The sequence below is a fragment of the Bactrocera tryoni genome, unplaced genomic scaffold (assembly GCF_016617805.1).
Source record: "Bactrocera tryoni isolate S06 unplaced genomic scaffold, CSIRO_BtryS06_freeze2 scaffold_11, whole genome shotgun sequence".
NCBI classification, from domain to species: domain Eukaryota; kingdom Metazoa; phylum Arthropoda; class Insecta; order Diptera; family Tephritidae; genus Bactrocera; species Bactrocera tryoni.
In genome coordinates, this window is record NW_024395824.1 from 4082670 (window position 1) to 4107048 (window position 24379).

Consider the following 24379-nt stretch of genomic DNA (forward strand, 5'->3'; position numbering starts at 1 on the left):
ATATAATTTATGTATTAGTGAATTGTACTGATTTTTACATAAAGAGAAAAAAAGTATTCTAGCTATGTCCGTCCCCGGGTTCTAAGATATATCCGCACCAATTGTCAGCTAAATCGGTGCAGCCGTTATGAGTTATAAATAGTGTAAGAGGCATTCTTTTATTGCTATGATTTCCTCTGAAACCCACTGCAGTGGTCTGGTAGTCGGAGGGATAATCTGGTTTCTAATTTTGTTGGAAAGACAGCACCTTTCTTTCGACCAAGGGCGGATTCACGGGGTCCAAAAGTTGAAAATTATACATTATTTCCATCATAAGTGACACTCCGCGAAGAAGAGGACTTTGAGTTCCAAGTAAAAGTTTAAACATTTCCCTAACGCCACCCAAAAAAAAAATGTGGAAAAGAATACGTTTGAAGAAATAGTTTGCAAGCGATTACAACGCCGACGTAACTAGCGAACGAACGAAGAAGAGGGGAAGTAATTTTTTCTAACGGCAGTGAGAAATTAGCAGAATCAACGAGTAATGGAAATATTTCAACATTTCTCGACGGGCAAAGAGTGAACGTAATTCAGTGCGAACCATTCTATAAGTTTTAAGAGAAATCACAAAGAGAGGCAGCAGAGAGTTGTTCATGGCGACGGAAAAAGCCCCAACAAATAAAAAAGGAAAAAAAATCAAATGCAACTAGTTTTTTTTTTAATTGTAACAACGTTTGAAAATTAAAAAAAAGCTGTACATAGAATTGTCGGCAGCATATACTCAGGAGATGCGTGATATGATTTCGGGGCTTTCCAAGTCTGTGAGTGATCTTGTGGCTGTTCAGGTGAGACATACATACATCGTTAGCGCCAAGTAAAACCACTGTTCCGGCCAATGTAAATAGCTACGATTTTTCATCTAATGACACAATCTCTGGCCAGGCGGCAATGCGTACGACTCCACAACATGAAACTAATAATACAATGACGACAATAGGGTTATCACCATTGGAAACTATGACACAACGTGAACGGAAGTGAAACAAAATCATTGAATTATTACCTGATTTTGACCCATTAAAGGGAACGTTAACTTCGGAGCAATTTATTGGAAAGGTAACGCAATTACAACAGGCATATGGTTGGTGTGAGCAAGAGGTTTTGTTGTAAGCTCAATTTAAGTTAAAAGGCGTGTCCAAAGAATAGCTTGATGCACAAAATGTGTTCCAGCGATGGTCTGCTTTCGTAGAAGCCTTCCAACATGACTTCCCATTCTCGATGAGCGCATCAGAAGTACACAGGGAAATGTTGAAGCACAAACGACATGAGTTAACGCAATGTATTTTGCAATGTTTAATATTGGTAGATGAGGTAAGATTGACGAAGCATCTATTAATGCGTACATTATTGGGGGGTTAAACAATAATAATAAAACCCGAACTCTTATGGCAATGAGATTACCAACATGCAATGATTTGTTACGGTCACTTGAGAACTTGTCGTATTTATTGCGGTCACCAAGTCATAAGTTTCAAACATTTTTCTGCGCAAAATGCGAATACGGGCAAGAATTTTATTAAATGTTACAATGAATTTGGCCTTATCGCAGCAAAATGTACCAAACCGCATCGTAAAGCTAGGTGCAGTAAATGCAACAAGGTGGGGCACGAAGCAAAGTTTTGTCGTTCCGATAAGCCAACGATTGAGAAAGTTTTAAGTGAGAATTAAGGGGTTAGAAGGTTTTGGAAGTGCAACAGTTTTAGCACAGCAGATATCGATGTCGAATTACAAATAGATGGTTGCAAAATAAATACGAAGTATTTACCTGATGGCATACCACGTGTTTATTGGAAGAGTTGTTTTATGCCAGAAAGATTGTACTTTAGTTATTCAATCGGGCAGCATGCAAGTACAGAGGAAACCTGCGGAAATTTACGATATTGACAAAACATTGAATGTTGACGAGCTAGATGATATATGTAAGTTATTACAAAGGTTCGATGACTGTTTCGCAGAAGACATGGCAAAATTTGGATGATGTAAGACTACATGTATGGAAATTCAGGTGAACACCGAGAAGCCAGTTGTAGGTAGACAATATCAAGTGCCTTTTATACAAAGACCAGTATTGGCAACGATTATTGTCGAATTGTTAAAGCATAATATCATACGTCAAAAGCGATCACCTCATGCAGTTCTAGTGGTAATTGTAAAGAAATCGAATGGAAATAACAGAATGTCTGTCAATTTGCGAGCATTAAACGCAGTTTCCAATGCCAATTATAGAGGAGCAACTGTCAAAGCTTGGAGTCAATACATTTTTAACGACTCTTGATATGACGGCGGCATACAACCAGATTCCATTGCATGAGGATAGTAAAAAGTTGACAGGATTTATAACTCCGGAGGGATTATTTGAGTTCAACGCAATGCCGTTTGGGTTACGATGTGCTCCGATAGTTTTCCAAGAAATGATAATTCAACTTATACGAAATTTACGAAGTACTCGTAGAAACAAGATTATAAGCTAAAAATTCAGCCCAGACTACGGGTGCACGGTAAAGTCACTAACAACTTTATTAAAGCGAGGGGCGGATATTTAAATGGACAGACAAACATGCTATAGCGTTCGAGAAATTGAAACGAGCGCTTTCTAATCAACCAGTACTAGTTTGATTCGATTCAATGAAAAGTCATGAAGTGCTTACTGATGCCAGTTCCATAGGGTTATCAGGGGTTATGCTTCAACTCGAAGATGACAATTGGAAGCCAGTTCACTACTACAGCAGACGATGTAACGCAGCCGAAGCAAATTATCCTTCACAGGAACTAGAAGTTTTAGCCATTGTCGGGACGCTTGAACGACTACGGGTATATCTATTGGGTGCTCCATTAAAACATCGATCGGGTTCGAAAATGCAACATGAAGATTTTCTAAGTCGAGCGCCGATTGAGACCACAACCAGTTTAAACCCTTTAGCAGAGAAAGTATTGCAGCTTAATAATACACCAGAGGTTAACGATTGGGTTTACTCAATGCAACTCCAAGATGAGAGTTTATGGCATACTCGTATTAACAACATAATTCACGGTAGAATAACTACAGATGAAGCTACGATTAAACAAATGAAAACCGATTATACGATGAACTACAACCGATTATTCCGTCAGGTAGGAGATCGGTTAAGGCTAGCGGTTCCAAAAGCAGCAATATGGCGAGTTGTTAAGTCATGTCACGACGACGAAGGGCATTTTTCAGTAGAGAAAACACTACAACGAATAAGTAAATACTTTTGGTATCCTAGAATGAGACGGTATGTAAAGTCATACATACAAGCATGCGATGAATGTCGTTTAAACAAAGTTAAAGGGGGAAAAGCTGAAAGTCAAATGTACGCAAGCGATATTTTGCCGATCCCATTTAAGCATATCTTTATTGATCAAGTCGCACCATTTCAACGCAGCAAGTAAGGATTTTCATATATATTTGTAATTTTATGTTATTTTACCAAAATGTAATATTAAAAGCTGTTCGTAATACCAAACTAGTATCAGTCTTGAAAACACTTGAAGACATGATGGCAATCTTTGGGCCACCACATAAGATAACGTCTGATCGAGGTACAGCATTCACTTCTAAACAATTCAAGGAGTTCATCGATATTCAACACAATAAAAATGCTGTAAAAACACCTCTGATCTCCTACCTGACGTAATGAGGTCACCAAATTTACGCCAAATGAACTCGTATTTTATTTCAATCTAAGATACCTCACTTATAACAGGATGATACAACCATTACATGATGGCGATAAAGCCAACGGAGCATTAAGAGAGAACCAAATGGAAGAACCGTTACGACAAACGATGTCAGTCCCCACGAAAATACGATATCGGGGACTTAGGGGTCATCGATCAGTTCATAATGCGACAGGCGAGTCACATAAGCTGGATCCAGTATTCAAAGGTCTATATACAGTTGCGAAAGTACTAAACTACGGTAGATACATCATTGAAGATCTACCAGATTCAACGCATACACAAAGACGTTATTGTAACACTTGTAGTTTAGATAATATTCAACCATGGTGTACCTTGAGCCCTGAGTTAGATGGCGACGACGAATCGCCCTTCCAGGACGAAATCTCAGGAGAGGTCGAGCTGTCACCGACAATTTTATCGAGTGAGAAGCACTCGTTGTTGAACAAGCAAGCGGAGCAGTCGCTTGCAAGCGTATACAAATAAAAAATTTAATTTTTCTAAATAAATTTTGTATTAATTCAATATTAATTTTAAATAAACAATTTGGACGTTCTTGAAAAAAGTCTATGATTTTGTATTATTATTATTTTTTTTTTAAGCTCTGTAAAAAGCCTTTATAGTACACTTTCTCTGCTCCTAAAAAATAATTTATTGAGTAAGAGCTTCCTTGTAAACGATATTTATTAATATTGTAATATTGGGCCGGTGATAATAGTTGTTTCAATTAAATTGTCTATCGATTTGTATGTTTTTATTTCTCCGGGTACTTTTTGAATAATTCTTCTTCTTCTTAATTGGCGTAGACACCGCTTACGCGATTATAGCCGAGTTAACAACAGCGCGCCAGTCGTTTCTTCTTTTCGCTACGTGGCGCCAATTGGATATTCCAAGCGTAGCCAGGTCCTTCTCCATCTGGTCCTTCCAACGGAGTGGAGGTCTTCCTCTTCCTCTGCTTCCCCCGGCGGGTACTGCGTCGAATACTTTCAGAGCTGGAGTGTTTTCATCCATCCGGACAACATGACCTAGCCAGCGTAGCCGCTGTCTTTTAATTCGCTGAACTATGTCGATGTCGTCGTATATCTCGTACAGCTCATCGTTCCATCGAATGCGATATTCGCCGTGGCCATTGCGCAAAGGACCATAAATCTTTCGCAGAATTTTTCTCTCGAAAACTCGTAACGTCGACTCATCGGTTGTTGTCATCGCCCAAGCCTCTGCACCATACAGCAGGACGGGAATTATGAGCGACTTATAGAGTTTAGCTTTTGTTCGTCGAGAGAGGACTTTACTTTTCAATTGCCTACTCAGTCCGAAGTAGTACCTGTTGGCAAGGGCAATCCTGCGTTGGATTTCCAGGCTGACATTGTTGGTGGAGTTAATGCTGGTTCCTAAATAGACGAAATTATCTACAACTTCAAAGTTATGATCGTCAACAGTGACATGAGAGCCAAGTCGCGAGTGCGACGACTGTTTGTGTGATAACAGGAGATATTTCGTTTTGCCCTCGTTCACTGCCAGACCCATTTTCTGTGCTTCCTTGTCCAATCTGGAGAAAACAGAACTTACGGCGCGAGTGTTGAGGCCGATGATATCAATATCATCGGCATAGGCCAGCAGCTGTACACTCTTATAGAAGATGGTACCTTCTCTATTTAGTTCTGCAGCTGGAACTATTTTCTCCAGAAGCAGGTTGAAGAAGTCGCACGATAGGGAGTCGCCTTGTCTGAAACCTTGTTTGGTATCGAACGGCTCGGAGAGGTCTTTCCTGATCTTGAAGGAGCTTTTGGTGTTACTCAACGTCAGTTTACACAGCCGTATTAGTTTTGCGGGAATACCAAATTCAGACATCGCGGCATAAAGGCAGCTCCTTTTGTGCTGTCGAAAGCAGCTTTGAAATCGACGAAGAGGAGGTGTGTGTCAATTCTTATTTCACGGGTCTTTTCCAGGATTTGGCGCATGGTGAATATCTAGTCGGTGGTTGATTTGCTAGGTCTAAGGCCACACTGATAAGGTCCAATCAGTTTGTTGACGGTGGGCTTTAATCTTTCACACAATACCCTTCATAGAACTTCTTATGCGATGTTGAGGAGGCTTATCCCACGGTCGTTGGCGCAGATTGTGGGGTCTCCTTTTTATGGATTGGACATAGCACACTTAAATTCCAATCGTTGGGCATTGTTTCGTCCGACCATATTTTACAAAGAAGCTGATGCATGCTCCTTATGTATCAGTTCTTCGCCGCCGTGTTTGAATAGCTCGGCCGGTAATCTATTGGCCCCCGCCGCTTTGTTGTTCTTCAGGCTGGTAAGTGCTATTCGAACTTCTTCATGGTCGGGCAATGGAACGTCTGCTCCAACGTCATCGATTGGGGAATCGGGTTCGCCTTCTCCTGGCGTTGCCATTCAGCTGAGAAGTGTTCCCTCCATAATTTAAGTATACTCTGGGCATCAGTGACTAGATCACCTTTGGGGTTCTACAAAAGTATGCTCCGGTTTTGAAACCTTCTGTAAGCCGCCGCATTTGTTCGTAGAATTTTCGATCATTACCCGGCCAGCATAAAAAGATTCATCAAGCTACCTGGCTGTCTCCGGATCGAAAAACTACCAACCAGATCGATCATGTTATGATATACGGAAGACACGTCTCCAGTGTTTTAGATGTGCGTGCGCTCCGAGGTCCTTATATCGACACGGACAACCATCTTGTTGCAGCCAAGATTCGCACCCGCTCTGTGCAGCAAAAAACGCACGCCAACAAACACAAGGAAGGTTCGACGTCGAGAAGCTGCAATCACAACAGACAGCCGAACGATTTTCTACTCGGCTTGCACTCCTGCTCTCTGAGAGCACTACAGCTGCAACCGAAGCCAATGGTTTTCGTATGACGAGGAGTGCCGTGTCGCAGCGGAGAGAAAACAGGCTGCCTACCTAGCAACGTTACGATCGACCACAACACGTGCGGGATGGGATAGATACCGAGAGTTGAAAAGGGAAGCGAGACGCATTTGTAGACAGAAAAAGGAAGAGGCTGAAATGCGTGAGTACGGAGAGCTTGATGAGCTGGCCGACAGGGGTTATGCTCGAAAATTCTACGAAAAAATGCGGCGGCTTACAGAGCGTTTCAAGACCGGAGCATACTCTTGTAGAACCCCCAAAGCTGATCTAGTGAACGATGCCCAGAGCATACTTAAATTATGGAGGAAACACTTCTCAGCTGAATGGCAACGCCAGGAGAAGGCGAACCCGATTCCCCAATCGATGACGATGGAGCAGACGTTCCATTGCCCGACCATGAAGAAGTTCGAATAGCAATTGCCCGCCTTAAGAACAACAAAGCGGCAGGGGCCGACGGATTGCCGGCCGAGCTATTCAAACACGGCGGCGAAGAAGTGATACATAAGGAGCATGCATCTTTGTAAAATATGGTCGGACGAAACAATGCCCAACGATTGGAATTTAAGTGTGCTATGTCCAATCCATAAAAAAGGAGACAACACAATCTGCGCCAACCACCGTGGGATAAGCCTCCTCAACATCGCATAAGAAGTTCTATGAAGGGAATTGTGTGAAAGATTAAAGCCCAGCGTCAAGAAAGTGATTGGACCTTATCAGTGTGGCTTCAGACCTGGAAAATCAACAACCGACCAGATATTCAGCATGCGCCAAATCTTGGAAAAGACCCGTGAAATAAGAATTGACACACACCTCCTCTTCGTCGATTTCAAAGCTGCTTTCGACAGCACAAAAGGAGCTGCCTTTATGCCGCGATGTCTGAATTTGGTATTCCCGCAAAACTAATACGGCTGTGTAAACTGACGTTGAGTAACACCAAAAGCTCCGTCAAGATCAGGAAAGACCTCTCCGAGCCGTTCGATACCAAACAAGGTTTCAGACAAGGCGACTCCCTATCGTGCGACTTCTTCAACCTGCTTCTGGAGAAAACAGTTCCAGCTGCAGAACTAAATAGAGAAGGTACCATCTTCTATAAGAGTGTACAGCTGCTGGTGTATGCCGATGATATTGATATCATCGGCCTTAACACCGCGCCGTTAGTTATGCTTTCTCCAGGCTGGACAAGCAAGCACAGAAAATGGGTCTGGCAGTGAACGAGGGCAAAACGAAATATCTCCTGTCATCACACAAACAGTCGTCGCACTCGCGACTTGGCTCTCACGTCACTGTTGACAGTCATAACTTTGAAGTTGTAGATAATTTCGTCTATTTAGGAACCAGCATTAACACCACCTACAATGTCAGCCTGGAAATCCATCGCAGGATTGCTCTTGCCAACAGGTGCTACTTCGGACTGAGTAGGCAATTGAAAAGTAAAGTCCTCTCTCGACGAACAAAAGCTAAACTCTATAAGTCGCTCATAATTCCCGTCCTGCTGTATGGTGCAGAGGCTTGGGCGATGACAACAACCGATGAGTCGACGTTACGAGTTTTCGAGAGAAAAATTCTGCGAAAGATTTATGGTCCTTTGCGCAATGGCCACGGCGAATATCGCATTCGATGGAACGATGAGCTGTACGAGATATACGACGACAGCGACATAGTTCAGCGAATTAAAAGACAGCGGCTACGCTGGCTAGGTCATGTTGTCCAGATGGATGAAAACACTCCAGCTCTGAAAGTATTCGACGCAGTACCCGGAGGGGGAAGCAGAGGAAGAGGAAGACCACCACTCTGTTAGAAGGACCAAGTGGAGAAGGACCTGACTTCGTTTGAAATATCCAATTGGCGCCACGTAGCGAAAAGAAGAAACGACTGGCGCGCTGTTGTTAACTCGGCTATAATCGCGTAAGCGGTGTCTACGCCAATTAAGAAGAAGAAGAAGAGGATACTTGGTCAAAGACCGGAAGTCGTGAGCTGCTTTAGCCATATGAATCGGTTTTGGCCACTCCCAAGTGAATGGCGATCAGAGAACTTTCCTCACTTGCGTGAACTTCTACACATGACCCCATCCTTCGGGCTGAATTACCTGCTAAACGAATTTAAAGTATATTGTATATATACATTCAGTATAGACAATATATTCTAGCAAAATTTATTTAATTCCACACACGACTGCTGCGTAGTGGATCGACCGCGCTACTCAGCTTTTATAGCGGTGGCTATTATACATATATGTACATATATTTTGTCTTTAATTAAAAAACAAAACACTTTTTTTCTTGTCATTGACTCCTCTCTTATTATTTATTAGGGGCATCTCAACAGGCAAAATATATTTGAAGGTAGATTGTAATCGTAGGTAGGTAGGAATAATAGGTAAATTTTGTATGTATGTTTACAGGTAATAATTTAATGAGAAAAGTTGCAATAGGTGTATATATTTTTTACTGAAACTAGTACCCTCAAATAGATCAATAACTATTCTGAAAAAATTATTGAAATCAGTAATCCTATAAAAAGATAATATACATAAGATATGTTTGTATACAAACTGCAGTAGTTTGAATAAATAATAATAGTCCTACACTTTTTTTATGCTCTTCAAATTTTTAAATGGTTTAAGAGCTTGAACCTGCTCGACGTCAGTTTGAAAACCAAATATCAATTATGCGCCTAACCTAGCAGTTTGAGCGGCAACCATGTCACATTTTTCAAATGACTTACAATTTTAAACTTTTGATACCTTTCGAATGGAATGTCCAAACTGAAAAATTCAAAAAGGTATATAATGGTATTTAAGCACACTTACATATCAAGTCATTTGTTTTGATAGGGATTGATTCCAAAGTATAAATAATAAAGCTTTTATAGCGATGGCATTTACATATATATTTGTAAAATGATAAAAATATTCCGTACATAACATTAGCCTTTCTTCGGTGCGAAATTGTGCAAAACCGATAGTTTCCTCATATACCCTATATATTATATGTGTCGGCGCACCCTAATAATGTGTGGATGTTGGTATGCGTGTGTGAGTGTGTGTGAATACAGTTTAGGGGAATTTCCTTAGAAGACTAAGTTCCTCATTATTGCATCAGTCGCTGATTGTGCTGTGATTGGTTGTCTGCTTGTTGTCGCTTCAAGAAGTACCGTTTTAGCGGGGCGACAGCGTGACGTCGCTACCGTCGAGTGTGGTTCGGTGGTAAGCACAAAAAGAAGAAAATGACGTAGAGTCAGACGTGTTTTAGACTTGATATTGTGAAGTGTGAAACTTGATAGTGGGAAGTGTGAAACCGAAACTCGCTGCGCTACAACAATGTCTATCGAAGACAACTGTATTCCGACATCAGAAGTGGAATCTGCCCATCTGCCTCAAGCATTGGATGGACCATGGCGTACTATGATTGAGTTGCAGTACCTAAAGGATGCCTGAATCACAGGGACCAAATTTTTGAAATCACCTCTGGTTCTGGATCGGAATGTTCGTTAATGAAGGAAAAGCTAAGTATAAAATTTTCTGGTAAAAGATTCAATACAATTGTTATGCTGAAAGGTATAGGCAGTAATGGAATATGTAGTACTGCACAAATATTAAGTAATGTAAAAATTAACGGTAATTGTATTGAAATTTTGTTTTATGTAATAGGCGATGATGATATGCAAAATGACATTGGCATTGTTCGTGAAATACTTAATCAGGGTTTTGATATTGTTATTTCATCAAATCAAGTTAAAATTTCAAGAACCAAAATGGTTAATTTATGTACTGGCAGTGAGCCAGCCGATATTAATACTGAGCTTGAGGGACAAGACAAAATAAACCTACATTCATTGTTAGCAATGTACTCAAATTCATTTATAACTGGTTTCCCAAGTACTAAAGTCAGAATTGGTGAAATGAAAACTAGATTTATTGATCCAACAAAAACTGTACAAAGAAGGCCATATCATTTAAGTCCATGTGAGCGAGATTTAGTTCGAAAAAAAATTAACGAATCACTAAAATGCAATATAATTAGGCCAAGCAGTTCATCTTATGCAAGCTTCATATTATTGGTAAAGAAAAATGGCTCAGACAGACTCTGTGTTGACTATAGAGAGCTAAATTCAAATACAGTCGCTGATAAATACCCGTTAACACTTATACAAGATCAAATAAATAGACTTGGAGGAGCTAATTACTTTACATGTCTAGATATGGCCAGTGGATATTATTAAATTCGCTTACATTCAGCGTCTATTGAGTACACGGCGTTTGTAACGCCAGATGGCCAATACGAATTTTTACCTAAGCCATTCGGGCTCAGAAACGCACCTTCGATTTTTCAACGATTAGTAATGCAGGCACTAGGGGATTTAGCAAATTCGTTTGTTATCGTCTATATGGACGATATTATGATAGTTGCCTCAACAAAATGCGAGGCGTTAGAAAGATTACAGCTTGTTCTAAATGTTTCAACCGAGGCTGGGTTTTCATTCAACCTAACAAAGTGTTCTTTTCTGAAAACATCGGTACAATATTTGGGTTACAATGTAAGTGCTGATGAAATTCGTCCAAACCCACAGAAAATTTTAGCGTTGACAGCTCTTCCGCCTCCACAGTCAATCACTTCACTCAGACAATTTATTGAGTAAGCATCTTATTTCCGACAGTTTAATAAGGGATTTTCACAATTAATGAAACCGTTATACTTCTTAACTGCAGACAAAAATAAATTTATTTGGAAAACAGAACATGAGCAGATACGGAAAAAGGTCATTGCCATTCTTACTGAAAAAACAGTTCTTGTTATCTTTGACCCAATTTATCCAATCGAATTGCATACAGACGCAAGCTGTAGTGGTTACGGTGCAATTTTATTACATAGAATTAATAACAAACCTCAGGTAATATAATACTATAGCAAAACCACTTCACCCGGAGAATCAAGATGTCACTCGTATGAGTTGGAAACCTTAGCTGTTGTAAACTCCATTAAACATTTTCGATATTATTTGTTGGGCAGGAACTTTATTGTTTATACTGACTGCAACTCACTGAAAACGTCGAAAAATAAACAAGAATTAACCCCCAGAGCACAGCGTTGGTGGGTTTATTTGCAGTCATTCACATTCGATATTCAGTATAGAGAAGGGAAAGGAATGGTACATGTTGACTTTTTATCGGGAAATCCTCCTTTAACAAAGTCTACTTCGGCCACAAAATTAGTCGATGAGAAAAATGTCAATTTAGCTGAAGTTTCCAACAACTGGCTTATTGCCGAACAGCGTCGAGATTCGGACATGGTCGAAGTTGTAAAAAAATTAAAAGAGTTTTCTCTGCCTGAAGATATTGCGAAAACCTATGAACTGAAGGCGGGAGTTCTTCATCGGAAAATAAAGAGAAATTGCAAAACCCGTTGTTTACCAGTGGTGCCACGAGCTTTCAGATGGTCTGATGTAAACCAAGTTCATGAGTCAATAATGCATTTAGGTTTTGATAAGACAATGGATAAAGCTTACGACTTTTACTAGTTTGACAATATGTCAAAATATGTTAAAAAATTTGTTGACAACTGCATCACTTGCAAAATGTCAAAATCCACCTCAGGGAGAATACAGGCTGAATTGCATCCAATACCAAAAGTCACTACTCCCTGGCACACTATCCACATCGATATAACAGGAAAATTAAGTGGCAAGAGTGACCAGAAGGAGTATATTATTGTTCAGGTAGACGCTTTTACCAAATACGTCTATCTTAGTCATAGCCTTAAATTAGACAGTGAGAGTTGCATAAGAGCCGTTCAATCCGCTGTTTCATTGTTTGGAGTACCAAACCAAATAATAGCTGACCAGGGAAGGTGTTTTACAGGTGCAAAGTTCAGTCAATTCTGTTCAGATCAGAAAATAAACTTGCATTTGATAGCCACTGGTGAAAGTCGAGCTAATGGTCAAGTGGAGCGAACCATGAGCACGTTAAAAAATATGCTAACGGCGATTGAAACTGGAACTCAGTCTTGGCAGGATGTGTTAGGAGAGGTGCAGTTGGCAATCAATTGTACAACCAACCGCATTACGAAAGAAAGTCCTTTAGAAATGTTATTGAAAAAGGTGGAACACAAATAAGGATTGCTTCCGCCTGGTGACATAGAAAATTTTGTTGATCTGCCAAACGTGGAAGTGCAAGTCAGAAAGAATGTGTTAGCCACTGCATTTTGTGATGAAAGGCGGTTTGGTAAAGGTAAGGCAAAAGTAGTTGGACACAAAGTTGGGGATTTTGTGTTACTTGAAGGTGAAGAAAGACATCAGACCAAGTTAAGTCCGAAATTCAAGGGACTTGAAGTAGTAAAGGTTCTAAAAGGTGACAGGTACCTTTTTGGAATCCTTGACCAATGGGGTAAGTTGTGGATATGCACGCGAAGATTTGAGAAGGTTGCTAGAGGCGAAGTGCCCGTATGATGATGATGATGAGGATGTTGTTGCAAGTAGAGAATCCGTTGCGAACGGAGAACAGAGCAAAAATGAGAATAGTGAAAGTATTGAAGGTGTTGAAGTTACTGAAGAAAATGAGAATGAAGATGTTGAGAATGTTGAAATCACTAAAGAGAGTGAAGTAAACGAATAAGAATGACAAAATATATGAATGGCTGGCCAAAGAAAATGGCAGAGTACTCATATCATAATGCAAGCACAAGTGCAAAACAGACTAATGGTTGTTTCGATCATGGCGTGTAGCGCATTTGATTGACAGTAATGTAGAAGTTGAAAAAGACACTGTTGAAAGAGACAGTAATAAAGAAAGAAAGTTCAAAGAGACAGTACAGTTGCCTTAAGGGCTTATAATGATGTTTGTAATAATAATGTGGGCACAAGTACAAAACAATTGTTGTGATCATGGTGTGTGGCGCATTGGATATTATAATGTAAAACATGTGTGGTTAATGACAATGTGAAAATGAGCTGTGTTAAAGAAAAAGATTTTGTATTAGTTAAGAAGGAAACAGAAATATGAAGGTGTAATTTATCAATGGAAATTATAAGATTAGATGAAAAATTGGAAGTTACATTTGAATAAACTTTTATAAGTTGATTGAATGGTAACGTAGCATTTTTAGTAAAATTGCACGAGGTCGTGTACTGGTAGGATGGCCATGTCGGCGCACCCTAATAGTGTGTGGATGTTGGTATGCGTGTGTGAGTGTATGTAAATACAGTTTAGGAAATTTCCTTAGTCCGCGATTACATGAAGCAACTTTTGTTGCTAATTCTCGGGCGATTCTCTTTTGCTGTCGCCCATTACCTTTACACGAGCAACTTGTGTTGCGCAACTCTGTTCGAGTTTTTTTCTCATTCTCTTTCACTTTAATTTAACCCATTGTCCACTCTTTACTTTAACCCATTGTCGTTTCTTTTTCCTTATAGGTATTTGGGCCACTCTATCATATATATAGTTAATAATATCGGGTGATTTTTTTGAGGTTAGGATTTTCATGCATTAGTATTTGACAGATCACGTGGGATTTCAGACATGGTGTCAAAGAGAAAGATGCTCAGTATGCTTTGACATTTCATCATGAATAGACTTACTAACGAGCAACGCTTGCAAATCATTGAATTTTATTACCAAAATCAGTGTTCGGTTCGAAATGTGTTTCGCGCTTTACGTCCGCAGAAAATCCGCTTTTTTATCGACAAATTTTGTTCAGCGATGAGGCTCATTTCTGGTTGAATGGCTACGTAAATAAGCAAAATTGCCGCATTTGGGGTGAAGAGCAACCAGAAGCCGTTCAAGAACTGCCCATGCATCCCGAAAAATGTACTGTTTGGTGTGGTTTGTACGCTGGTGGAATCATTGGACCGTATTTTTTCAAAGATGCTGTTGGACGCAACGTTACGGTGAATGGCGATCGCTATCGTTCGATGCTAACAAACTTTTGTTGCCAAAAATGGAAGAACTGAACTTGGTTGACATGTGGTTTCAACAAGATGGCGCTACATGCCACACAGCTCGCGATTCTATGGCCATTTTGAGAGGCTTGGAGAACAATTCATCTCAAGAAATGGACCCGTAAGTTGGCCACCAAGATCATGCGATTTAACGCCTTTAGACTATTTTTTGTGGGGCTACGTCAAGTCTAAAGTCTACAGAAATAAGCCAGCAACTATTCCAGCTTTGGAAAACAACATTTCCGAAGAAATTCGGGCTATTCCGGCCGAAATGCTCGAAAAAGTTGCCCAAAATTGGACTTTCCGAATGGACCACCTAAGACGCAGCCGCGGTCAACATTTAAATGAAATTATCTTCAAAAAGTAAATGTCATGAACAAATCTAACGTTTCAAATAAAGAACCGATGAGATTTTGCAAATTTTATGCGTTTTTTTTTAAAAAAAAGTTATCAAGCTCTTAAAAAATCACCCGATATATTGCATCAGCCGCTGATTGTGCTGTGATTGGTTGTCTGCTTGTTGCCACTTCAAAAAGTACCGTTTTAGCGGGGCGACAGCGTGACGTCGCTATCGTCGAGTGTGGTTCGGTGGTAAGCACAAAAAGAAGAAAATGACGTAGAGTCGAACGTTTTTAGGACTTGATATTGTGAAGTGTGAAACTTGATAGTGGGAAGTGTGAAACCGAAACTCGCTGCGCTACAACAATGTCTATCGAAGACAACTGTATTCCGACATATGTACATATGTATGAAAGAAAGTCGTGTTTGTTACACCACTTATAACTCAAGAACGGCTGAATCAATTTAGCTTAAAATTTGTGGGGAGGTAGCTTAGAACCAGGGGACGGACATAGAATACTTCTTACCTCTTTGTGTTTAAATTTACCACAATTGATAAACAGAAAAACTATATTCCAAATCATTAGCATTTGTTCAAAATTTATGTTTGTAAGAATTATTTGAATATTTCACTACTTAAAAAAAAACCATAAAAAACTACATATCTATATACAATAGGGTGTCCGTTATTTTCCAAATTTATTTTCGAGTCTGCAGCGCCCTCAAAATTTTTAGTAAATACCCTAAAAAAAATTATGAAACCCATATGAGCTCTTAATATTGATAATAACCCGTGCCGCAACGACAATTTATTTCCGATTTAAATAACATAGGGTTTTCGTACTTTTTGCAATTAATTTTTTCTGTTGCGAAACCAATTGATACATTGCAAGTACAAGTGCAGGTATGTATATATTAAAGAAAGTCATGTTAGTTACACTATTTATAACTCATGAACGGCTGACACGATTTAGCTGAAAATTGGTGGAGAGGTAGCTTAGAACCAGGGGACGGACATAGGGTACTTTGTATCCTTTTATGTTCAAAGCCAGTTCTTTTCGACTTCTGAAAATATTTTGCTTCAAATTCGTATCCAGAAATAACGATCTTGAGATGAATAAAGCGATACATAATAATGCTTTACCTACTTTTGATCGAAGACATGTGTTATGTCATGTGCAATAGTTTATTTATCAGGTTAGGAATGCCAACGCAAAATTGTGAAATGAATGACTGCGTTGCTTAATGGTAAATCTGCTGAAGATTTCTTTGAGCAATTGTTGACAATCGGTGATGGTTGAGTAACTGTTGATAAATCGAGCGGATTGATTTAATTTTCTTCATAATTTCTGTAACTTTGTCTCATCGGAAGACGAACATATCAACAAACATCATTACTAGCTATGAATGTTGAGTTAGCGAGTAATTTTAGCGGCAAAGAATAAAGATGTAAAAGACCTAACCTACGAGATTATTCATCTCATTTGAGCTAACTAGGTTGATCTTGATACTAATATTTGAAAATGAAATAAAACATCGTCATAAGACTAAGTGAGTCTAAGATACCAAACATGATTTTAATTCTTTCGACCTTTTGTCGAGCAATTAATGTTGAAACCAACACTAGCGTACACTGAGCATGTCTTCCTTACATTTGTACTATTTTGCCACTACTTGTAAGAATTTTCCCGGGTATCTTTAGAAATTAAATGATAGCATTCGATGTACTATTGTTTAAAACCGGAAATTTGTGAAATTAGTCCACGAATTACCTAAACCCATATATCACCTGGCCCAGTTTTTCCAGGAGACTTTGTGCCTGAAATGTTGGTGATTGTGTGAATCATCTTCTTATAATTGAATGGAAACCTATTTGTGAGCATACTACCACCAGATTTTGAACCGTTTATGTTCATTTGAATATGTGATATTTTCATAAAATTAAGTGCCGAATTTCTCTTAAAAAAAAATGGAATGTATCTAGAACTTTGTCCAAACCTCACGTCCATATTATAATGAGTTCCGATTCTCTGGTTGACGTTTTCCACAGTGGTGTAATAAATGTATGTAGAGCTCATTTGAGATGATATTTAATATAAACAAATAAGATACCAAAATATGATAAAATCCTTTCACCATTTCGTGGAACAATGTATACTTAACTATTTCTCAACTTTTTTAATATAACACCTTAAAGTGTCTCCTCGCCTTTGTTCCCTTCAATTTGTGTGACTACAATGTGCTCATCCGTCCCAAACTTAACCCTGCTTTGTTTAACATACAAATTTATTAACACTCGAATATCCTGGATGCCCAGAGCATACTTAAATTATGGAGGGAACACTTCTCCAGCCTGCTGAATGGCAGGGAACGCACAACGCCAGGAGAAGGCGAACCCGATTCCCCAATCGATGACGATGGAGCAGACGTTCCATTGCCCGACCATGAAGAAGTTCGAATAGAAATTGCCCGGCATGGTCGGACGAAAGCATGCCCAACGATTGAAATTTCAGTGTGCTGTGCCCAATCCATAAAAAAGGAGACCCCACAATCTGCACCAACTACCGTGGGATTAGCCTCCTCAATATGGCATATAAGGTTCTATGAAGCGTACTGTGTGAAAGATTAAAGCCCACCGTCAACAAACTGATTGGACCTTATCAGTGTGGCTTCAGACCTGGAAAATCAACAACCGAACAGATATTCACCATGCGCCAAATCTTGGAAAAGACCCGTGAAATAAGAATCGATACACACCACCTCTTCGTCGATTTCAAAGCTGCTTTCGACAGCACGAAAAGGAGCTGCCTTTATGCCGCGATGTCTGAATTTGGTATCCCCGCAAAACTAATACGGCTGTGTAAACTGACGTTGAGCAACACGAAAAGCTCCGTCAGGATCGGGAAGGACCTCTCCGAGCCGTTCGATACCAACCGAGGTTACAGACAAGACGACTCCCTATCGTGCGACTTTTTCAACCTGCTTCTGGAAAAAATAGTTCGAGCTGCAGAACTAAATAGAGAAGGTACCATCTTCTATAAGAGTGTACAGCTGCTGGCGTTTGCCGATGATATTGCTGGACAAGGAAGCAAAACAAATGGGTCTGGCAGTGAACGAGGGCAAAACGAAATATCTCCTGTCATCAAACAAACAGTCGTCGCCCTCGCGACTTGGCTCTCACGTCACTGTTGACAGTGATAACTTTGAAGTTGTAGATAATTTCGTCTATTTAGGAACCAGCATTAACACCACCAACAATGTCAGCCTGGAAATCCAACGCAGGATTGCTCTTGCCAACAGGTGCTACTTCGGACTGAGTAGGCAATTGAAAAGTAAAGTCCTCTCTCGACGAACAAAAGCTAAACTCTATAAGTCGCTCAGAATTCCCGTCCTGCTGTATGGTGCAGAGGCTTGGGCGATGACAACAACCGATGAGTCGACGTTACGAGTTTTCGAGAGAAAAATTCTGCGAAAGATTTATGGTCCTTTGCGCGTTGGCCACGGCGAATATCGCATTCGATGGAACGATGAGCTGTACGAGATATACGACGACATCGACATAGTTCAGCGAATTAAAAGACAGCGGCTACGCTGGCTAGGTCATGTTGTCCAGATGGATGAAAACACTCCAGCTCTGAACGTATTCGACGCAGTACCCGGAGGGGGAAGCAGAGGAAGAGGAAGACCTACACTCCGTTGGAAGGACCAAGTGGAGAAGGACCTGACTTCGCTTGGAATATCCAATTGGCGCCACGTAGCGTAAAGAAGAAACGACTGGCGCGCTGTTGTTAACTCGGCTATATTCCTTACTTAATTTAAGATTAACCAATGCCTGAAGATATTTCCTTTGCATCCAAATTGCGAGAGCATCAATTATTTAGTAAGAATAAAGCTTCCTTTCTTTTTTAATATAAAAATTTTCTGAAACTTGAACATATTTTCCGCTTTCACATAGGTATGTATGTACGTATATTTGTACTGATATTTAGCAACAGAAAATATTTTCTGAATGATAGTTTATTTACCTGCGATATGTATTAATAACTTACCTAAAGGGATTACTGCTGGTAACGATGCAGCACACAAAAAGTTGCATAAATAGTAGATTAGGAGTATGTGTGAAACAGATAGCTTACGGCGGCTAAGTAAAGACTCATATCCTACGAAACTACGCAGATTAAAACATACGTAATTATTGAGTTTGGGGTTTGAATTTAGCCTAATCTGTTTTAAGCTGATCGTTTCCATGTTGTCTTTCATTATGAGGCTTGGCGTAGTAATAAAAACCACGTGACATTTCGTAAATTCTTGCAGAAATACCATGATGATCGACAGCAATAAAATAATGATCCTAAAAGTAAACATTTTCCAAATTACATACTCAAAGCGTTTAAGATACGATATACTTATTAAAATGGCAGCGGTAAAAAAGGCAACATCAAAAATCTGAACGTCCTGTGTAATGATGCCTCGACTTATTTACTAAAATGAAAAGAATGACAATAAAAACTTATTCATATAACAATCCCACATTATACCAAAAAACTAAATAAGGAATGTCATAAAGGGTGATCCATTTAGAATTTCCTACTTTTTTAAAAGAAAAGACAGAGAAGCTTCAAATTACATTGGGAATGTTTATTATCATTCGAAGGAACATCCTTTGTCATTGATTTTTTGAAGTCTATCTATTTCAAATGTTGGCCGCGGCTACGTCTCAGATTGTCCATCCATTGAGTCGAAAGGTCTAAATCGAACTATCACCTCAGGAAAAAGTCTAACGCTGTAATACCACAAGATCTTAGTGACCAAACAAAATTTCACCTAGATCACGAGCTCAATTCCAAACACCAAATAGTCGGTTATCATGCTGCGATAACGGTTACGTTCTCGCCGACATCATATTTGAAGAAATATGGACCGATGATGCCACCGACACAAAAATCAGACCAAATAGTTGTTTTTACTGAATGAAATGACAGCTCTTGAACCTCCTCAAGTTGCTCTTCGTCCTTGGGCCTAATCTTCTTCTTAATTGGCGTAGACACCGCTTACGCGATTATAGCCGAGTTAACAACAGCGCGCCAGTCGTTTTTCCTTTTCGCTACGTGGCGCCAATTGGATATTCCAAGCGTAGCCAGGTCCTTCTCCACTTGGTCCTTCCAACGGAGTGTAGGTCTTCCTCTTCCTCTGCTTCCCCCGGCGGGTACAGCGTCGAATACTTTCAGAGCTGGAGTGTTTTCGTCCATTCGGACAACATGACCTAGCCAGCGTAGCCGCTGTCTTTTATTTCGCTGAACTATGTCAATATCGTCGTATATCTCGTACGGCTCATCGTTCCATCGAATACGATATTCGCCGTGGCCAACGCGCAAAGGACCATAAATCTTTCGCAGAACTTTTCTCTCGAAAACTCGCAACGTCGACTCATCAGTTGTTGACATCGTCCAAGCCTCTGCACCATAAAGCAGGACGGGAATTATGAGCGACTTATAGAGTTTGACTTTTGTTCGTCGAGAGAGGACTTTACTTTTCAATTGCCTACTCAGTCCGAAGTAGCACCTGTTGGCAAGAGCAATCCTGCATTGGATTTCCAGGCTGAAATTGTTGGTGGTGTTAATGCTGGTTCCTAAATAGACGAAATTATCTACAACTTCAAAGTTATGACTGTCAACAGTGACGTGAGAGCCAAGTCGCGAGGGCGACGACTGTTTGTTTGATGACAGGAGATATTTCGTTTTGCCGTCGTTCACTGCCAGACCCATTTTCTGTGCTTGCTTGTCCAGCCTGGAGAAAGCATAACTAATGGCGCGGGTGTTAAGGCCGATGATATCAATATCATCGGCATACGGCAGCAGCTGTACACTCTTATAGAAGATGGTACCTTCTCTATTTAGTTCTGCAGCTGGAACTATTTTCTCCAGAAGAAGGTTGAAAAAGTCGCACGATAGGGAGTCGCCTTGTCTGAAACCTCGTTTGGTATCGAACGGCTCGGAGAGGTCCTTCCCGATCCTGACGGAGCTTTTCGTGTTGCTCAACGTCAGTTTACACAGCCGTATTAGTTTTGCGGGGATACCAAATTCAGACATCGCGGCATAAAGGCAGCTCCTTTTCGTGCTGTCGAAAGCAGCTTTGAAATCGACGAAGAGGTGGTGTGTGTCGATTCTTCTTTCACGGGTCTTTTCCAAGATTTGGCGCATGATGAATATCTGGTCGGTTGTTGATTTTCCAGGTCTGAAGCCACACTGATAAGGTCCAATCAGTTTGTTGACGGTGGGCTTTAATATTTCACACAATACGCTCGATAGAACCTTATATGCGATGTTGAGGAGGCTAATCCCACGGTAGTTGGCGCAGATTGTGTTGTCTCCTTTTTTATGGATTGGGCATAGCACACTTAAATTCCAATCGTTTTACAAAGAAGCTGATGCATGCTCCTTATCAGTTCTTCGCCGCCGTGCTAGAATAGCTCGGCCGGCAATCCATCGGCCCCTGCCGCTTTGTTGTTCTTCAGGCGGGTAATTGCTATTCGAACTTCTTCATGGTCGGGCAATGGGACGTCTGCTCCATCGTCATCGATTGGGGAATCGGGTTCGCTTTCTCCTGGCGTTGCCCATTCTCTGCCATTCAGCAGGCTGGAAAAGTGTTTCCTCCAGAATTTAAATATGCTCTGGGCATCGTTCACTAGATCAGCTTTGGGGGTTCTACAAGAGTATGCTCCGATCTTGAAACCTTCTGTAAGCCGCCGCATTTTTTCGTAGAATTTTCGAGCATTACCCCTGTCGGCCAGCTTATCAAGCTCTTCATACTCACGCATTTCGGCCTCTTTCTTTTTCTGTCTGCAGATGCGTATCGCTTCCCTCTTCAAATCTCGGTATCTATCCCATCCCGCACGAATTGTGGTCGATCGTAACGTTGCGAGGTAGGCAGCCTGTTTTCTCTCCGCTGCGACGCAGCTCTCCTCGTCGTACCAGTTGTTCTTTTGCACTTTCCGAAAGCCAAGGGTTTCGGATGCAGCTGTACGTAAGGAGTTTGAAATGCCGTCCCACAGTTCCCTTATACCGAGTTGTTGATGAGTGCTCTCAGAGAGCAGGAGTGCAAGCCGAGTAGAAAATCGTTCGGTAGTCTGTTGTGATTGCAGCTTTTCGACGTCGAACCTTCCTTGTGTTTGTTGGCGTGCGTTTTTTGCTGCACAGAGGCGGGTGCGAATCTTGGTTGCAACAAGATAGTGGTCCGAGTCGATGTTAGGACCTCGGAGCGCACGCACATCTAAAACACTAGAGACGTGTCTTCCGTCTATCACAACATGATCGATCTGGTTGGTAGTTTTTCGATCCGGAGACAGCCAGGGACTTGATGAATTTTTTTGTGCTGGAATCTACTACTACAGATAACCATATTTCGGGCCCCGGCGAAGTCGATCAGCCTCAACCCATTTGGGGATGTTTCCTCGTGGAGGCTGAATTTACCGACCGTAGTGCCAAAGATGCCTTCTTTGCCCACCTTGGCGTTAAAGTCGCCAAGCACGATCTTGACACCGTGGCGGGGCATCTCTCATAAGTGCGTTCCAAGCACTCATAAAAGGCATCTTTGGTCACATCGTCCTTCTCATCCGTCGGAGCGTGGGCGCAGATCAGCGATATGTTGAAGAACCTCGCTTTGATGCGGATTGTGGCTAGACGTTCATTCACCGGAGTGAATGACAGTACTCGGCGACGGAGTCTCTTTCCCACCACGAATCCCAAACCAAACTTGCGCTCCTTTATATGGCCACTGTAGTAAATGTCATATGGACCTACTCGTCTCTGTCCTTGTCCCGTCCATCGCATTTCTTGGACGGCGGTGATGTCAGCCTTTATTTTCACGAGGACATCAACCAGCTGGGCAGCAGCGCCTTCCCAATTAAGGGACCGGACATTCCAGGTGCATGCCCTGATATCGTTGTCCTTATTTCGTTTGCCATGGTCGTCATCAAAAGAGGGGTTTCTCATCCGAGGCTGTTTGTCGTTTTTCATTGGTACTGTTGTTTACGTGGCGGGTCCCAAACCCAGCGCACAACCCTATGCAGAGGATGTTTCGCCTTCTCACTTTAGCTCACCTTCGAACGGATGTTCTTAGGCTACCCAGAGGATACTTGGTCAAAGACCGGAAGTCGTGAGCTGCTTGAGTCATATGTAAAAGAATCGTTTCTGGCCACTCCCAAGTGAATGGCGATCAGAGAACTTTCCTCACTTGCGTGAATTTCTACACATGACCCCATCCTCCAATCACTAAGAAAAATTTGGCTCGAAAACATCGGATCCTTTTGGAACTTTTCAAGAGCCCATAGAGCGAAGCGATGTCGCTTGGAAGGTAGAGTGGCTTCAGTTCTTGCACACGCTATATGCTCTCAATTTAAAATCTCGACGTAAAATGCACAAAGTCATTCCAAACGTCAGTCGGAGTTGCTGCGAACGGCGCCGAATCCACTCTCCACGGTCTCCACTCTCAGCTACGGCTGGATGTGGTCTATTCGGTCGAATATTATGCAATAATGAATTCTCGGTCTCAAGTTGGGTGAACTTGTTGCGAATAGTACGCTCAGTAGGCCAATTATGTTGACGTGTACGTGTCTTTATCTTCCTCTTCTACTAGTATAACATAGCTATGTACGGACTCTAATAGATATTTTCGATAAATACTAGATATAGAATTACTGCCGGTTTCCAAACGTTGAAGGCGTCACGGGCATGCTGCTTGGATTCAAATTGCTTGCCACACTTCCACTTGCCGCAATTTCTTGTCGTCAGTGAGCTCTTTTGGAACCATCAAGTCGCAAGTCTCCCAGCACGGACTTTATCAGCGACCTCTTCCCGGCCCTCCAAAAAGATCTGTCGAAGATTTACCGAGTTTCATACATAATTTAATCATGTACCTTCGCTTTAACGAACGCTTCATTTTTGGCATGCACCACTCACAGAAACACCTCGGTTGTCCTGATGCTCCAGGTGCTCGCAGACAGCTGACCAACCACTTGTTCGTTAGCTAGGAACGCCCTCTTCCGAATTCAGTCGGTGCGCGCAAGTTACATTCCCATACTCTAAACATGTAGTAATTATAAATATAGTAAACACTTAATATTGTACTAACATAAAATTCCACATTAGTCTTAGTTGTGGAATAAGAGAGTGAGCGTATTTCGGGTATGCTAACGCCAGTTCAACTAAAAACAGATATATATATACACCTATATATATATATACATAAATATATATAAGTAAACAAGCTAATATGGAACGATAAAACAGTCAATCCAAATATTAGAAGCGAACTAACAAAGAATGTTAGTACAGTTAGCATTAGGATAAGTAGTAAGTAAACTAATTAGAAGGCCGAAGCCTTTTTTTTATTCATAAGCTATAACTGGCGCAGTCGGGTAAACTCAAAGGAGCAAAGAAATCGAACAAACGCATTGCCGAAAATAAATAAAAAGT

General features: G+C 41.0%; 1 protein-coding gene across 1 annotated transcript in view; it reads right to left on the reverse strand.

Annotated features, from left to right (window-relative positions):
* LOC120779450 (glutamate receptor ionotropic, kainate 1-like) overlaps positions 1 to 19390 on the reverse strand; it is a 112799-nt gene extending 93409 nt beyond the window's left edge. Inside the window, exons 1-2 of the mRNA XM_040111701.1 lie at positions 19313 to 19390; positions 18956 to 19257 (exon numbers count right to left, since the gene is read on the reverse strand). Coding sequence (XP_039967635.1) covers positions 18956 to 19229 — 274 coding nt within the window. The 5' untranslated portion in view covers positions 19230 to 19257; positions 19313 to 19390. The remainder of the gene's footprint in view (positions 1 to 18955; positions 19258 to 19312) is intronic.
* Positions 19391 to 24379: the final 4989 nt, after the last annotated feature.